The 19,491-nt window shown below is 35.0% G+C and overlaps 1 protein-coding gene across 1 annotated transcript in view; it reads left to right on the top strand.

Moving 5' to 3' along the window:
• Positions 1–19,491, top strand: part of FBN2 (fibrillin 2) — a 222,488-nt gene that overhangs the window by 63,648 nt on the left and 139,349 nt on the right. Inside the window, exons 6-7 of the mRNA XM_068535802.1 lie at positions 374–571; positions 9,017–9,142. Of these exons, the coding sequence (XP_068391903.1) occupies positions 374–571; positions 9,017–9,142 (324 nt within the window). The remainder of the gene's footprint in view (positions 1–373; positions 572–9,016; positions 9,143–19,491) is intronic.

Raw genomic sequence — 19,491 nt, 5'->3', positions numbered from 1 at the left:
GGCCTAGCATGGCCAGAACCTCCAACTTTTTAAGAAAAGCCAGAAATATAAATTTCATGTGAAATTTCCCCATTTAAAAATGTTGGCTACTCATTTAAATTCTTTTAAAACATTAGGCGGCCAAGAAAACACATCTGTGTCCCAGACACAGCCCTCGAGCCATCTATTTACAATGTCTAGGGTAGAATACATTGAATTCTTGTAATGCACTTCTCAGGATTGAAAAATTACGAATTTTCAAAATCAAACACATTGGCCTTTTGTCGCTCGATGTTTTGATCAGAAGAGTCTCTGTTTTATGTATTTGGAGGTCCTGGTGTAAGATTGGTGCGTGATCATAAAACCTGTCTTTCTGTCTTCTTTCACATTCCAGATTACAGGACAGGCCCATGTTTCACTCAGGTCAACAACCAGATGTGCCAAGGGCAGCTGACAGGCATTGTCTGCACAAAGACTCTGTGCTGTGCTACCATTGGACGGGCCTGGGGCCACCCCTGTGAGATGTGTCCCGCCCAGCCTCAGCCCTGCCGGCGGGGCTTCATCCCCAACATCCGCACTGGAGCTTGCCAAGGTGAGTTGGCCTTCAGCCTGTGTGCACAGAGTCACCCATGTGTCTGGGCTCCTTTCAGTGCGCTGGGAGAATCTGGCACTGTGGATGGGAACCTTTAACCCAATACTGTTTCCAAGAGGAGCCTCATCAGCAAGCCTGACTAGAGGTGGCTTACCTTCTACCCACCTAATAAATAATTATTTTTCAATTGACAAAAAAGGAGAAGAGTTATATGAAAAGTATGAAAAACTGGGGAACATTTTTAAAATATTCAGTACAGTCAGAGGATAGGCCGTTCCATGTCTTCATCCAGATGGTGCTACACACTCCCTGCTACAGCCCCTCAAACTATGCACATGTAAATACCCAGGTGACACATTTTTTTCTGTCTCTCCAATGTCATTCAGGATATGAGAACCTGAACCCAGGTGACAGGGAGAAGTGAGCCGTACGGTATTGTTATTAACAGTGTCTTCAGAGACGAAGTATTAACTCCATCCATGACTGTAGTTATTCCTGAGCTTATAACCAGTTGGTTACAATCTTGTCTCCAGGCAATCTTCCTAACCATGTATCAGGGCTAGATTGAGGCCCTGAGGATGCTACAACCATCAACTTTAACCCAAATAGCCGGAAATTGTTAAATACTTACTGGATAATTACTTTTCAGCCACCACGATTCTTAGCCTTTTTTGGCAACTTCTCTGATATCATATGGATTAAACACGTTTTTAGAGCTTGGAACAGAGTGCCGTAATGAGCTTTCAAATGGTAGTAGGATCACAGGAAACTGGAAAGTACTTTTGTATTATTCACAGAAATGATGTTACTCATACGTAAGACATGAGAGTTACGTTTATTTGTTCTAATTAAATCGTGTACAAGGTTAGATGTGAAATCTTTCAAATTGATGTTGGTAACCAGTGTCAGAGGTAGAGAGGTTACCTATCCAGCCCATGTAAATGGTATATTGCAGAAAGCCAGGCCAGTGCCCTAAAACCCGAATGAGAATTGTAGTGTGGGGAGCCTGTACATAACCTCAATCCATTGAATAATAAAATCTGAGTGCTCTGTGTAATTTGGTAAGTGTATCTCTGATAGTGGCCTCCAAAGATTTGTGTTAGTTTTGTAGTTTTATAAAAGGTAGTTTAAAAAATGATCTGTATCTAAACTCTTTTCAAATCAAAACTACAGAGATACCCAAGAGGTGACCATATAACCCAACAGATTCACAACTTTATGTTTACTTGCATGTAAAAGCTTTGTCAGCTGTGGACTTAGAATGGTTTTGTGAGTATTTTGTCTCTTGGATTAATACCAACCACAACAAATATGAAGTTTGGTTTAAATGTCATTTTTAATCTGTTGTTTACTATGGATAATAACATTCTAAATCGATGATATGACTATCGGTATGATTCTATAGAGTTCCTGATAAAGCAACAGTTTTTTCTATAAAAGATGCACTACACTATATAGTACATAGTATTTACCATACTACATAGAATTCCTAGATTAGATATAGATTACTGTATAATTTATGTAATTTAATGGATTACTATTAAAGATAAAATGCTGTATAGATCTACTAGATTAATACTGACTAGATTTACCAGAGTAATAATTTTTGTTTATTCTCTAGCACTTATCACCTTCTAACTCACTTGCTTATGGTCTTTATTGCTTTTACTCTCCCCCAGATAGAATGTAAGCTCCATTTGGGCAGAAATCTGTTTTATTCATTAATGTCTCTGAGGCATTCTAACATGCAGTAGATACTCAGTAAATATCTTTTGAATTAATAAATGGAATTGATATTAAAATACGTCCAGAAACCACTGTTTCGTACAAGTAGTCCAGGTTGAGAAAAGCCCTTAACTTCAACCAAAACATCGCACATTATTGACTCTCCTCATCTTCTGTATTTGTACTTAGGCTTCTTTACCTTGATATTTTGTCAGAGAGGCCTAGTTTTTCTGAACACAATTACGAAAAGTGTGTGATCTGATCTCAAACTTCCTGAGTGTCCTTCAGGATTGAGTAATGTCTGAAGGCTTATTTGTTTGAATTTGTTTATGTAGTAGAGATAAGTTTTGGGCTCCATTTGCCCAAGAGTATAATGGATTAATACAGCTACAGGAGCAAAATGAAATTTGCCACATTGTTAAAAGGTCTGGAAAAGTTGAGAAAGTTCTGCTTTATTTCAAAATCATGGCATCGTCAGAAAGTTCTCAATTAAACACTAATCCTCAGTTCAGCCTATTTTAAGGCTCCATCTTACTGTGATTTCATTTTTTCCTTTAAATTCCTAGACTGTTTCCCAAATACTCTGCCAAATTAATTTGAAAGATAATAGGACGTAAAAAAATAAGATAATAAAACATGATACACACATGTCATACTCTTTTTTATAATAGTGATCTTTTTTATAGGGTAACTGAAAATTTTTGTGGAGTTAAAAATAAATTTCAGCTGTGTAGATGATAACCAGTTTAATATTGGTTTTAAAACATGGTTTATATTAGCCAAGGGAGGACATTTCTGAAGTTCTAAACATAAAATTATCCTGTAGCTGATGCAATTAGTGAATTATTTTATCTATGGCTTAGGAGGGGATGAAATAAGATCTTGTAATAAACCAAATAAATGTGAAAAATGAGGGCCAAGAGAAAATTAAGATGATACTTTAAAAAAACTAAGCTGTGAGGAAACTAGTAAAATTTTTAACTTTTCACTGTTGCTGTCATGACTTTGTGGACTCAAATAAGCAGTGTCAGAAGAGTATACCTTTCTACGGTGCTATGAGGTCAATCATAATGATTCTTGACTTCTTTCATATATAGAGCATTTCAGTTCTAGGCTTTATGCCTAAGACTAATCTACATTTAGTCTTGTACATTCTTCATTTTATTAAACATTGAAGGACCAAAGTTGGCTCACATAAGCCTTAAAATTTAAGCTAGCATAAAAATGAGTGAATTAAAGGTAATAAAAGTGGCATTAAGCTCTTTTCCAAGAATATCTACAAACTTTAAATAAATATGTCATAAAATGTCACGTGCATATGTTGTATTTTTTTTTACAAATAGGTTCTTCTTCTTAAATCTTTAATTCACTCTAATTAGAAGGGTATTTTATTTAAGAATAGTACTTGACTTTGGGTCTTTTAGATTTTCAAATTTAAAAATTTTAAAAATATATTAAAATTTGTATAATTATTAATTTATGTTGCTTGATTTTTAGAAATTAGGCTTTTAAACTACTCCAGACATTTCAAAACTGGAAGTACGGCAGAAGAAATTTGCTTATTTAAATCCATCTTTTGCTTTATTATAGACAATAGTAATAGACTGATGCTGGGCCTCTGCTCTATTCCAAGCAGTGTGAGAGGCATGGAAATTCTGACATACGTGACAGAGTCAGGACCTAGCTAGGACACAAGACAGGGACTTAAATAAAGAAAGAGCAGTATAGACCCTGAGTCAGTCCTTGCAAAACAGGTATTCGTGCCTGTTCTTTTCAAATGGGATTAGTATTCAGAAATATTTAATCCTTCACTCAGACTGCACATGAGTCAGGTAGAGAAGTTGAATCCTATCTGAAACCAGGCAGGCATGGCTAGTTCCTCAGGTGTATCCTGAGAGGAAGATGCTCTCAGTAGAATGTTATTTCCAGGCCTTCTGTATAGCACAAAATGAAAAGGAGATTTGGTTCATCTGATCAGTATAAATTATTAAACACAAATTTATCTTGGCTGTCTGCATTGACCAAGTTAACCAGATCGTTGCAAAGTTTAACTGTAGTTCACACTATGTGAACACAAGCCGTTCCTAAACAATCCAAAAAATTTACCTAAAACATAGTCGATTATAGAAACTCGTATTGAAAATAGCAGGATATTGCCCTTCTTCTAACTCAACAAAAACTAACAAGAAAAGGAATAACAGAGAACAAGCCCTTCTAAAATAAAACTCTGCAACCCCCAGTTCAGAGCAGTGATGGACACATGGCAGTTGTTGGGAAGTCACGGGGACAGGGAGAACCTTCTATGTGTTTGCTATGAGCATTAACATCCTGAAAGGCTGTTGAGTGGTTGTGGACGGTCTCTTGGAGAGGAGGAGTATATCCCCATAAGAGAGGGATTCTACTGCAGGCCCTCGGAGTAACTGAAGGGATATGGAAAGAGACTCTTTGGTGGCAAGCCATTTCTAATATCCTCTAGCCAGCCTTCCAACCCCGAGATGCTCCTTTAGGTAAAGGAGGGGAAAGGAAAAGAGGATGTGGGAGCCACTAGTGAGCAGCTTGCAGGGTCTGTATCCGAAAGGGCAGAAGGTGGAAGCTACACCACTACCTGAAAGTTTAAAATTAATACCCAGGAGGAAAAGAAAGTGGAGAGAGCTTGGTAAGAAGCTGCAGGAGTCCCTATAGAAGTTCTCAAATCAACCTGTTTCTTCTTGGCTTTCTCCACTTTTGCTTCAGCAGGAAATGCCCCATTTAAAGATGAGTACTAAAGAGAAAAGGCTTACATATAAAAGCTGAAAAAAAGAGAGAAGTAACATAAGGAAAAGGCAGAGGAACATGCTTCATGGAAGAATTACCTAAATAAACACAAAGTTCATATACTCTTTTATCTCAAGGAAGTGAAAAATAATATGGTTCTTCTCTTAACAGGTGCTCAAAGAAGCATTGTAAGAGTTCAGAAAAGACAATCAGAGATAGTGCATTGGTAGCACTCAAGAAACTGAAGAAGGATTTGAAACTTTACCTAATGAAAGGCAAATGTTACACATATACATACAAACACACATAAAACTGAAAAAATTCAATGACAAAGGTTAACCTTGAGGAAATCACAAATCAAAATGCCTGAGGGCAATAAATAATGATTGTAAAGAAGCAGAAAGGTAGTGAAGTCAGCAGAAAGGTTGTAAAGAAAGCTGAAGAAAGGAACTGAAAAAAAGCATAAAGATAATATAGAAAAATTTTCTAAAAGAGATAAAACCTTCAGTTTGCAGATTGGAAGGCACAAAAGTTCAATAAGAAAGAGAAGATAAGGAAAATTTTGTGGGCATAATAAGACAGAATAAGCAAATATCTTTGTTAAAGGGAATATCCTAACTGGTCTCAAACTTCTGTAGAGCAACTCATAGACCAGAAAACAGTGTGGCAGTGTCTACAGACTTCTGTCTTTGATTTACACATATGTAAATAAAAGTACTTTAGTTGCTCTGTAAAGAGTCAACTCTAGGGGGGCCAGAGTGGAAGCAAAAAAAACCAGTTAGAAGTTTCCTGCAGCAGTACAGGTGATATATCATGGAGGTTGAGACCAGAATAGAGGCAGAGGGCCAAGATTTGGGATATATCTAGGAAGTAAGCACTTGTTACTGATGGAATGAAGTGAGACAAGTGAGAGGATGCCGAGTTTATCTCTTAGGTTTCTGACTTTGACATCGGGATAAACAATGATGACATTTGTTGAGATAAGGAAGATTGAGACAGAACCATGCTCTGTTTTTTTTTAGTTCAGAGTCCTACAGGTAGTAAATTACCAATATTTGCTTGTTGGGATGATCATTTATTCAACATTGGAGTTTTGTGAATACATGAATAGGTATTCTGGCCGAATCAAACCACGTTGAACAGTTGCCAAGACACCCTGTATGTCTTAGGCTCCAGTCAGAGACAGACCTATTCTTCAATTGTTGTACTTAAAGATTGGCATTTGTTTTTGTAGAAGTAGAAGTACTATGTATGAATATCTGTGGAGTGTAGAATAAGAACTTACATTTTAAAAATGGATCTAATTTGGGGACAGGCCAAGTTAAAAAATCATGCACTATTAATACGGTAATAGGAATCGGTCCTTAGTTCCCACAGATATAAATTAAATGAACCATTTTTATATGCCTGTAGTACTGGCACATATTTTTTCACATTTTAATGTCAACTAAAAATAATATACCATCTAATACTAATTTATATAATAAAATCAGTTTAATCTCTTAGGGCAAGTTAATTTGAAGAAGTTGGAGAATAAATGAGTTCATAAACTAGAATTACTATTGCTTTGTTACATTATTTATAACCTTAGTAGACATAGACTGAAGGGATTATGTAAGGTTTAAGTTTCAAAAGATTCAATTTTATTCTGTAAAATCCTTACATGTGATTTGAAGTTATCCAGCATTTAAAGAAATAGTAAGTTTGTGCCTGAATTGAAGGGAGGAACAGAAACCCATCTGCATAACTTGGACAGTGGAAAACTAATCAGACGTTAGTAGTTCCTTATGCTAGCACTTGGAAGATGCAGAAACTCTTGCATAATTTGGAGGTCTGAGGCTTGCTTCTTTTGTTTTTATAGGGAGCACTTGTGTGCTTCTTTCTAGGTTCATGTTGATTACTTCTATAAGATTTCTTTAAAATTTTTTTTTTTATTTTAGTGATTAACTTGATCTACCCAAAAGAAATTAATTCTGTATAGCTGCTTACTCTAGGATATTTCAAAAATAAAAGTTTTATTTATTTTTTTCTAGGAAAGTACTTTTTAGGCAATTACAAAATAAACCCTGTAAAGTTAGATTGCTTTTTCCTTTGAAAAAATTACTGAATCTACTAAATATGTAGTCAAAGCTTTTATGAATAGTATTAAGGGATTTATAGGTTTGGCCTTATTTTTAAGCTTATACCGAGATATTCTTTCTCTGATTTATCTGCCAGGAAAAGAGGTTTCTAGGGATGTTTTATACCACACTGTAATGAGGGTGGAAATGTAGTACATTTTTAAAATAATACAGTTTGAAATAATACAGTTTGAAATGTAAATTAAACTGTTCAGGATATAAACCTCCTGTCATATATTTCATTCTAGTTGCTTTTTGTTTGGATCAGCTATCCTTTAATAAGACAATGATATCTACTTTAATTTCAGGATAAAAATACTTTGGACTATTGTATTTAGTTTTATAGACGGATAGTTAAAGTGAGGAAGAAATAATAAGGATGCTAAGCTCTTCTGTAGACTTAAATTCCCTAATTTATACACTAAGATACACCAAACTTGTGGGCTTACCAAAAAAAAAATAGGATAAATATATACTGACATAGAAATATATCCACAAAATATTTTAATGGAAAAAAAACAAGATGCAGAACAACACATACAGTGTGATCTTATTCTTGTGAAATAAATGGACCACCACTCTGAATGTGTGTATGAGTAAGTCTAAAAGAACAGACTACTAACATATCAATGGCTATCTCTTTAATTTTCTATTTTTCTGCATCTTTAATGTTTATTACAATGAGTATATGTTATTATGTAATTAAAGATGTAATATTAATAAATCTGTTATGTTGGTCTGTCAATTTGACTAGGTAATGTAAATTTGCATAAGCTTGTATATTATATTTCCTTTTATATACAGTGTTCATCATAACAATTTACTGAATTACCTTTTACACAAAGAGAAATTAAGGCAAATTTACATAGATATAAAATGAAAGATTAAGAAACTCTAAATAAAAGAATTTTTCCCAACCTCCTATAGTATATTAGCCCTAGTTTTTTTGTACATGCCCTTTATCAGGTTGAGGACATTCCCTTGTATTTCTGGTTTACCAAGATTTTTAAAACAATGAATGAGTGTTGAACTTTGTCATTGCTTTTTTCACATCTATGATATACTCATATGTTTTCTTTTCCTTAATCTGTTAATATGATGAATTGATTTATGCTTGAATGTTGATACAACCTAGTTCCTGGGATAAACTCCACTTAGTCATGATGTATTAACTTTTTTATATATTGCTAAAGTTGACTTGCTAATAATTTTTGTGTGCCTATTCCAGAAAGATATTCTTCTCTTGTTTTCCTTCTTATGATGTCTTTGTCTGGCTTTGGTTTCAGGGTGATGCCAACTCAATAAAATGGGTTGGACAGTGTCTTCTCTTTTCTGTATGAATTTGTGTACAACTGGTATTGTTCCTTTCTTAAATGTTTGAAAGAATTTAACAGCAAAGCCACCTAGACCTGAAGTTTTCTTTGGGCAAAGATTTTAAACTATGAATTAAATTACTTTAATAGATGTAGGTCTAGTCATATTATCTGTTTGTTCACCTGAGGTGGTGAGAAGTTGGAGGATGCTGAGTGCCCATCACCGGGAGCGTAAACACACTAAGTGTTCTGCAGCAAATCAAAGCAAGGGATTGGTTGCCCACATAACAATATGGATGGATTGTAGAAACAAAATTCTAAAAGAAAAAAGCAAGAAACAAAATGAGATCTTTAACATATACCATTTACATAAGTTAAAATGCATACATACAAAGGGATCCTGACTTCTCACACCTCATTCTCTTGAGAACAAGCGAATATCTTCTGTGCATTGAAGAAATGTGTATGTACAAATAGACATAGATATTCTGAAAATCAATGATATCTATATTGAAAATACTTTCTTCTTACAGATGTTGATGAATGCCAGGCTATTCCTGGGATATGCCAGGGAGGAAACTGCATCAATACAGTGGGCTCTTTTGAATGCAAATGTCCTGCTGGTCACAAGCAGAGTGAAACTACTCAGAAATGTGAAGGTAAGGGTCTCTATTTTGAGGGACATGTCTAATTGTTGACTCTGAATCCAAGAAAAACATGACTTCATTTTCAGTTTTGGAGGATTTAATCACAATTGTAATTATTTATTTTAATATGAAAGTGAAGGAATAACCTTAGAGTAGTTCTGTATTAGTTTGTGTAATTAATGGGGTTGATTTGCAAAAAGAGCCAATGATCATTTTACATTTGTTATCTCAGTTTCTATGTTGTAGTTAGAATGGGAGTAATCCAGCCATTTATATTTTTCCCTTAATGAAATAGTTTTCTATTTCACTTATGAAATTATATCAAACATTAAAACTGGGTACAGACTAGTTCCTAGGAACAAAGAGAGTGTTTGATTATAGGTGAGAAGGCACAGCCACCGATTGATGAGAGTGGTTGTGACATTTCCATTAATCATCCAACAATGTATTACTTCTTAGTTGAAATGGAATGAGCCTTTTCTACAGCACGTTTCATCAAAACAACATATAGAATCAAGACACAGTTTGGCGAAAGTCAGTGCAACTCTATTCGCACTTGTCTATGTTCTTTAGGAAAGGGGGCTATTGATGTAATGTAGGCACCACCCGGAGCCCTGAATCCAGTCGTCTCTTTCCTTATTTCCTGCCCAGGCAGCCAAATCCATTTAACCAAAGCCCAGAAAAAATTATGTGATTTAATGTTTGGGATTGGTGGGGAATAGTAGGATTGGAAGAAGTGGTGATTAGAATTTGAAAGCTAAAGGTTTAATGAAGCCTTTACTTTGTGTCTAAGTCATGTTTATTTGAATAGGTCTTAAAAGTGAGTATTATCAATTTTCTTTGGGTTATAGTGTTTCTTTATGTAAAAGATCAAGTGGTATTTCCTTACATAAAATTATTTAGTGTAATTGGTGGCATAATATATCTGGAAAGGCTATAAACTGTTGCTACACTCAGTTACAGGTTTTGAATTATAGTCAGTTTACATATAGTTTATGTAGTATCAATGCAAAAGTGTTGCCATAAGTTTAAAGTTACTGTTTGTTCTAAATAAAAATATGATGATAGCAGTTACTTTTGACCAACTGTCAAAGGTAAGATTTTAATTTTTTATGTGGATTACAATGAATGTAAAATATAGAAGTACTAAAAGATTTAGTTTCAAATGATGCCCTCCCTATTTCTATTATAGCACATTTTATATTTCTGTTCATATGGCAGTGAAATTCTCCAAAGAAATCTTTTTTAGTCTGTAAGTTACTAGATCTGTTCAGAAATAAGAAAGGTAACTCCAGAGCTTTGAATATGTCATTAGGGGAGTGGTGGTAGCATTAACAAGAAACTGCAAAGTCAGCTTAATAACTTTGAAAAATTGTGTTATTGATTTTTTTGTATGTGTATTTGTTTATTGACCATCTCACTTCAACACTTGAGTAAGATCATTGAGGACAAAAACTCTGTCTTGGTTCATGCTATATCAAAGAGCCTGGAACAGTTCTGATACATCGTAAGCTATATTGATTAATTGGGAACAGGCTAGATAATAAGTTAAGTTCTTTTACTTGGGTTGAATGTCCAAAAGAAAAGAAAATATGGGGCCAGAGTTGAAATTGTATTTGGAAAGAGGCCAGTGATCTTCATGATGGGGATTTTTCCTTCATCTGACTTTTTTTTTCACTTTCTTAATAATCTTATTTTACTTTGGTTGCAATTCAAAGACCAAAAGCATGAACATTAAGTGCAGTTTAGCATTTTTAGATTTTTGTGTCATTGTCCCTCTTTGGTCACCTGCAGGAAATGCTTTTGAGGTCAGGGACCTTCACTCTCTATTTAAAAGAAAGAACTGTCTTCTGCTTGTTCGTTGGGATATCTTCTTAACTAAAATCTTATCCTAAAAGGCTTGTTCTACTGGAAGTTTGAACATATATAGTTTATACTAAATTGAAAAAACAAAATGTTGAGGAAGCATTCATCTCCTAATTTAATGTTTGAAAACTGTGACTCTATCATTGAGGCCTGTTTTGTTTCACATCATTAGTCGGGTGGATTCTCTTGTGGGATTATTTTTTTTTTCTCATGTTCAGTTATAGGCTACTGTCCGAGCAGTTAATCTGAGTCCAAAGCAGAAAGGAATATATGTTTCTCTCTCTCTGTTTGTCTGTAAAAGAATCAGTTATTTTCCCCCTTATCACTAAGTTAGTATCCCAGATTCAATAAAACCTCTCATGTCTACTAAAGTCATGTCTTATTTCTCCTGGGCCAGATTGGCTACAAAATCTTTTCCTAATTCTGTCATACAATGGGCAAAATTATTCTTTGGTGGAATAACCTATTTATTCACATCCAGAAAGAAAGTCGTTTCAGTTATTTACTCTTTTCAAAGATTCATTCATCTAAATGTCTGTTTAATTTAAATGAAGAAGAAAAGCAGAACATATCAATATAATATGAAATGGTGTATCAGAAGACTGTCCACATTTTTCTTTTTTATAATAAAATATGTAATTTTGAATTTCAGTCCACTTGGATAAAGCACAAGTAGGTACCAGATGTCCTTGCATGATCCCTCCTTCCAGACTATACCTTCTCTGACATTCCTTGAGCTAGTTATTCTTTCCTGGCTTAAATGGAAGGCAGGAAAATAGCATCATTGTATTGGAAAGTTTCCCTTCAGTGGCCCTTTACATGTCAAATAGTTGTTTGCAATTTATTCTGAAGAGTCTTCAGCTTTGCTCCATTACCACAGTATTTAGTTGTTTGGGATTTGTGACAACAAATGTATTTATTTATGCTCATGAAACTCATGAAAGTTGTTGGCACAGTATCGTTAGCTGCTGTTCCAACTCTGATAAACCGTAGAAAATAAACGTCTGTGCTAAACTGAAAGGTACTTACTTTTACTCATATTACCAAAAGTGTATTAACTTTAAAATAAATAATAAGTAAATTCATTGACTATTTCCCCCAAAGAAAACTACATATTAAAAATTGAGATTCAAGTAAAGGGACTGTAAACATTGGAAAACGTTTTAGGTCATTAATTTAAAAAACACAGAACTATCTTTTAAATCTTCTAAAGAAATTTGCAACACTGTAGTTAAAACATAAATCTCCTCTCCCTTAAATAAGAAAGCCCACGCTGCTAAACTCAAATCTACTTTCTGCTCTCATAACAAATAAGGTATTCCTCTATCACAACACTTTTTATTGTGCATTATTAGTAATTTTTTTGTCTGAGTCTGCCTGCAGGTAATTTGCACCAAAATAACATATTAATAAAAGCCAATATTTATGGAGCACTTAATTTATTCTCGACTATACTTAAACCACTTTACATGGGTTTTCTTATTAAATCATAATACAGTGCTGTGAGGTTGGTTACTGTTATTAACCCACTTTACAGAAGAAGAGACTGAGGCACAGAGAGTCTGAGTGACTTTTGCAAGGTTTAATGGCTAGGAAACCATGGAGCCAGGGTTCCAACCTGCTAGATTCATTCCAGAGCTTTCACTCTCAGCAAGCTCTGTTGAGCAAGCAAAGGTGGGTGACCGGGCAGCACACACTCCAACCCATGGACTCTATTTACAGGGGGAAACTCATGGAGACAGCAGCAGCAACAGGGGTACCTGTTTGCTCATTGCATTCTGTGGTCGTGCCCTGCAATCCAGCAAGGCCAGAGTTAGACCCATTTCGGTGATCCTGGTACTGGCTGTGGAGATTTTGCTATGTTTTCTATTTATTAAAATGAAAGTTTATTATGTACCACTGTGCTAAAATAATCCATTCTTTATGACTTTAGAATTGAAATTGCGGGGGCGGGGGGCTTCCCTGGTGGCGCAGTGGTTGAGAATATGCCTGCCAATGCAGGGGACACGGGTTCGAGCCCTGGTCTGGGAAGATCCCACATGCCGCGGGGCAGCTGGGCCCGTGAGCCATAACTACTGAGCCTGCGCGTCTAGAGCTTGTGCTCCGCAACAAGAGAGGCCGCAATAATGAGAGGCCCGCGCACCACGATGAGGAGTGGCCCCTGCTTGCCGCAACTAGGGAAAGCCCTTGCGCAGAAGCGAGGACCCGGCACAGTCAAAAATAAATAAATAAAAAAAAAATAAAGGAATTCCTTTAAAAAAAAAAAAATTGCAGGGGAAGGAGAACAACAGTAGGGAAAAGTGGAACCGAACTAATTCTGTCTTTATTCACAGAAGGGAGTCAATAGCAGAGGTCTAGAGAAATTAATTGTAAAAGAGGAAGAGGTCAGGGTGTTAATTACAATCAAGCTGATTATAATTTGCTTTTGGCAAAAATATAAGTATTATTTTAAAGGGTGTATGTGGTAGTTGTATTGTGAAGAAAGATGTTCTTAAATCATCTTTAAACAAAAAGCTGCAAAAATCCTGGTCATCAACTGCAAATGAGCTTCATGGCCCAGTGAAATCACAGCTGATGCAGGAGTCAAAACACAGGCTGCTCCTTTGCAAATAGGTAGGTTAGGACTCATCCCAGGCCTGTGTGCTGCCTTTCAGAGAAGCATCTGGCTGAGCGATCAGTGAGCCCACTCTGGCTTACAGGACTAGACTCCTATCTTCTAGATTACTCCTTAGGTCTTTTCCTCGAGGCTTTCGGCTCATGATACAGATTAAGAAATCATACAGGAGAAGCAAAGATTCTGCAAACATTTCCATATCTTTTTTGTTTGTTTTTGTTTTGCACATGTTACAATTTATTTATATTTTCCCAAAGCATTAAGCATTACCTACTCTTTTTTTTTTAATTGAGGTATATACTTGGTTTAGAATATTAAATTAGTTTCAGGTATACAGCATAGTGATTCAATATTTTTATAGGTTATACTCCACTTAAAGTTATTGCAAAATAATGGCTATATTTCCCTGTGCTCTACAATATATCCTTGTTGCTTATCTATTTTATACATAGTTGTTTGTGTACCATACACCTATCTTGCCCCTCCTACCTTCCCTCTCTCCACTGATATTCACTGGTTTGTTTTCTATATCTGTGAGTCTGCTTCTGTTTTGTATATACATTCATTTGTTTTCTTTTTTAGATTCCACATATAAGTGATAACATACAATATTTGTCTTTCTCTGACTAATTTCAGAAAGCATAATTCTCCCTAGTTCCATCCATGTTGTTGCGAATGGTAAATTTTCATTTTTTATGGCTGAGTAATATTCCATTGTATCTTCTTTATCCATCATATGTGGATGGACACTTGGGTTGTTTCCGTATCCTGGCTATTGAAGCATCACCTCATCTTAAGCATAGCATTTTCCTGGCAACAGCCTTCAATATTCAGTCTCATTTTTAAGGCATATTAATAGAAGGGATTGAGCCTATAACAACCCAAACTCCTCCTTGAGGACAGGATTAAATTCTGGGCAAGGCCAGCACAATGGCAAAGATTGCTAAAGCTCATCTTCCTGTTAACCTGGTCTTAGTCCCCAGCCTCCTTCATCCCAGTTCCCCATACCCTCTCCCCTGGAAACAAAATTATTAATTTTATAACACAGGGACAATAATGGAAACCTTATTTAAATGGAACTACTATCTTTGAGAATCAAAGCCTGGCTCAACTTGCCATTGCTTCCTGTGTGTGCTAAGCAAAAATGACATCCAGCAGGGTCACTGTGTTTCCATCTCTCTCTCTCTCTCTCTCTCTTTCTCCCTGCCCCCCCATAGAAGGTAGACAGTGACTTGTAATCAAATGAATTGATATAAAAGTTCTTTGCACTAAGGAATCTGCTTTTCATGATGCATTTATCTTGGGAGGCAGAGCCTTGAGTGGCTTAGAAACTTTGCATATATATTAAGAGTTAAAATCTAAAATGGAAATCTGAAGCATTTATGCTTTCATAAACCCTTTGGGAAGGGCATATGGACCAGGTTAGCAGTGGGGTTTTCAATTTTGACTTTTAGAAGCCCCCCATGTGTCTCATGAATGGAAATGTCACATCCAAGAAAGTGAGGCCAGCAGGCAAGAATGATAGAAGTCCAGAGGAGCAGCCAAACAGCAGCCTGGGGCTGACATTTGAGGCAAAATCAGCACGTATCACTTTCTAGGGTATTTATCAGAAGTTGCCAGTCTAAACTCTTTCAGCTTCTTCCCACAAATGACTTCCGCTATTAAAATGCATGCATTAAGTAACTTGGGCGCTACTTTGGCAATTTTAGTCAACTCACAGCAATATTTCATACTGAGTTACTGAAGTGACATCTCTCCCTTAATTTAAACCTAAATGAAATGGTTTTCATGGAAAGTTGCACACATAGTTTTCTATGAAAGCCTGAAGGAGAAAGAGTGCTTTATTTACGGCATTATGGGTAGCACCATCATTACAAACATGAAGTCTGTGAAAAATACATATTCCAAAAGAAAATTATTTAACAAAAAGATATTCTTTAGCTTGTGATCTAGGTTTTGAATCAAAATTAGAAATATTCAGGTCACATTTTAACTTTTTTTTTAATGTGATTTTTTTTTTAACATCTTTATTGGAGTATAATTGCTTTACAATTTAACTTTCTTTTACAAGAAATTTATTTTTTAAAGTTTTCATTCCAAGAACAAGAGGAAAATTGTAGAGAGAAATGACAATTTAAGTTTCAAGTACAATTCAGGAAATAAATGTGGAGGGAGAAGAGAGCATAGGAGCAAATAGTACAAGATTTGGGGCCCAAATGTCAGGGTCTGTGCTCCAGCAGCATGTGGGGACTGTGTGATCTCAAGCAAATTAATGCCTTTATCTTTACAGTAGAGATAATAATGGTCTTTTCTACATAAGGTTTTTATGAGTATTATATAAGATAAAGAAAGCATTTGGCCTTTTTTAGGTCTTTGTTAAAGAAGGCAGGGATATATAGCACAGACAATTTAATTATAAAAGATTCAATAAACCATGTGATTTGAGATCTTAAAAAAATAATTGTAAAAGAGTTCTAATATAACATTTCAGTTATTACTTGTAGTACAGTTTCCTATAAATAAACTCTTTTAATCTTAAACAAAACAAAACAAAATTGACCTACTAGAGCATATATTTGCCTACTCTGACCAAAGTATTAACAAACAATGGAATGGACCCAAATCCATCATCATTATGAAGGAACATGGAACTGGGGATTTAAGATTATCCATTAATTCCTGATGTCTCACCCTGTTTTACTCCTCTAGCCCCAGTTTCACCCAAATTACAGAAATGGATATTTGAGACCCAGAGGACTTTTATTTATTAAGCATAACACAATGGTCAGGAAATTGTATTTTAGTGGATTCAGGGAAATTTTCCCAAATGATGGAACCAGTGTTTCCCCAGTGCCATTGTATATTTAAATCCCTTTTTAAAAAAAATATGAAAAAAAGCATGGTAAAGTAATTTACATGATTCTTGCAGTTCACTTTCTGCTGAAGATCACTGGAAAAATTGAGAGCCTTCAAAAAACCGTTCTCAGAGACACAAAAGTAGGTGTGTGTTAGTGATAGAAAAATCTATTCTACCCTGGAATGAAAGGATCAGGTGAACATTTTGAACTTTGACATTAGAAAAAAAAAGATATAAACTCAAATATACTCCCTCATTTATTCATTTTACTAAATCATTGCTGTTTTATAGTAGAAATGTAAAGGCAATAATGCAGGCCAAAATAAACAAAATAAAATGCTGGTTGTACAATATTCTCGATATGTATCTTTAGCTTCTACTGAAAGAGAGAGAGAGAGAGAAAGAAAAGCTATCTCACAAATTACCATGGCTCAGTGCCTGAAGGAGATTAGTCTACTCTAAAGAAATGTCCTGTGTAGTCAGGTAAAAATGTAACAAAATTTGAAATATAATACCTTGATCCATGACTGCATTTTTTACAAGTGTTGTCAGTTACTGACCTTGTGTATACTACATTTACCACCTAGGCATGGAAAAATGTATGAAGGACTGGTGAAAATTTTTACAGGCTGCTAATCAATTTTAGAGCTTCCATTTTAGTCAAGATATAAATAAACAAAGCTGTGATAATGCTTAAGCTGTGTTTCTTTCATAGTCCCAAATTAGGAATCTCTCTTTTTCTTAAATGTAATCCTTTCATATTTCAGTGTAAAGTGTTTCTCATCTATACTCTGCCTTTGCTAGATTTTAGTACAATTAATTATATTTAAGGATAATATGAATGATTTTGAAAATTTTAACTATAGTCTCCTGCTGTATTGCTCAAAAGGTTAAGTAAATTGTTTCTTCAAGTACCTGTTGTTTTACTTACTTCCAGAAGACAACTATTTTAAGCAGCTCTTATTTCAAGGACACAAAATTTAAAATAAACAAACAAATGAATAAATTTAGTTATAGTATGTGCAAGTTTCTTTCAGCGTCATCATATGGATATTAGATGAGTTACTGTGTTTTCTGTGTAAGCTTTGGTATTCCTAATGGACGGTGGTTTCATAGTTCACATGTTAACGTGTCTTTTTCAGTTTAACTATGAAAGCTATCTGAGGTATATTTTTGTCCCAGTCCAGCAGCAGTGCACACAGGACAAATGCAGGGCAAAGTTGCGGGTTTGTACGATCTAGCATGGCTGAATTCTGGTGATTGGCAGAAGACAATTTGGGCAATGTTTACTAACAGCTGTACACCATCATACTAAATTTAGTACGGCTTCATTTAACTAGCTGTAGCTGATGCTAATCTGAAGCATAAACATATTTTTCAGCTTTAGGTTTCAACTTCCAAATTCTTGGAAATGCTACCAGGAGTATGTGACTATAAATCAAAATTTCCCTTCTCCCATTTGTGATAGAATATCATAATAGTTCATATCACATAGAAGTAAACAGCTTTTCATTTTGTTCTTATATGTATTAGGGACTATGGTGAAGACTTTCTTATCCAGCAAAATCAGTACTATTTGCTAGTTAATAAAAAATGAAAAGAGAAGATAATAAAAGTGATACATCCTTTAACATTTCAGTTTAACTTAAAACTTTGTGTTGACCTTTGTTTTCCAATCTTCTGTTACAGGGAGTGGGCCTTCTTTTTGAGAGTGGTTTCCCAAATGACCTCAGGAACTTTCATTGTCTCATAAACCTCACCCAAATGCTTATGATTTCCAGTTTCATTTCTTTAAATTAAAGCAAACTCAAGGCACTTTTGAGTGCAGAATCCTTCTAGATCACGGGTCGACAAACTTTTTCTGTAAAGGGCCAGATAATAAATAGTTTTGGAGATGGAAGTCACTTTTTGTTGCAGATATGCAACTCTACCACCCTAATGCAAAAGCGGCCATAGACATTAAATACATAAATGAATGAGTGTGGCTGTGTTTTAATAAAACTTTCATTACAAAGACAGGCAGTAGGCTGCAGTTTGCCAACCCCTGTTCTTGATTATCATGGTTATCACTATTCTTGCCCTGTTTCAAATTGTCTTCCCTTTACCTAATTTTATAGCTATTTTCTTAGTGACTGGTTAGATGATTTTAGGTGGGTCATGGACAAACAAGTTTTATTTTAATAGTTATTATCTATTAAAATGTCTTAAGGAAAAAAACATAACTAATGCATCAAAACTATGTGTTTATGAATGTTATTCCTGAAAGTATTATTCATTATAACAAAGTTCAAATTAAAATTTTTTTGTAGAGACTTTATTTTTTAGAGTGGATTTAGGCTCATAGCAAAATTGAGAAGAAGGTATAGAGATTTCTCCTATAGTCCTTGACTCAGAACTGGAGAGCCTCCCGTGTTATCAACATTCCCCACCAGAGTGGTACCTTTGTTACACTGATGAACCTATATGGATGCATCATAATCACTGAAAGCCTGTAGTTTACCTTAGGGTTCACTCTTGGTATTGCACATTGGATTTGGACAAATGAAAACTGACATGTATCCATCATTACAGTATCATAAAGACTATTTTCAGTGCCCTAAAAATCCTCTCATTTAAATTTTTTAAATGAGTATGCATATAGAAATATATTAAGTAAAAAGTAATATAAGTGATTCAAGGATATAGCAGTTGGTATGGAGATGTGATTTTTAATGACTAGAATCTTAGAAATGACATTGTAAGATTTATTATTATTATCATCATTATATTTATTATTATTATTATCACAAAGCTGTTTTACTTCCGAAAATGTGTTCTCCAGACTGAAACTCAGGGTCACCATTATGTTTGCCAGAGAGTTCCAAGGGGAAAGGAATGGGCTGCTAATAAGATTATAATAAATTTAGTTGTATTATCTTTCTTTCTAGGTCTATCTTTCTTATCTCCAATTGTCATCTCCTCTTCTTCCCATCCTTTCTTATAGTATTGCTCTTTTTCTATTCTTCTCTGCTGTCACCTAGACTG

Source organism: Eschrichtius robustus, chromosome 2 (assembly GCF_028021215.1).
Source record: "Eschrichtius robustus isolate mEscRob2 chromosome 2, mEscRob2.pri, whole genome shotgun sequence".
Lineage (NCBI taxonomy): Eukaryota > Metazoa > Chordata > Mammalia > Artiodactyla > Eschrichtiidae > Eschrichtius > Eschrichtius robustus.
Note: the sequence above shows the minus strand (reverse complement) of the source record. Positions and strands in the feature narration are given on the sequence as shown.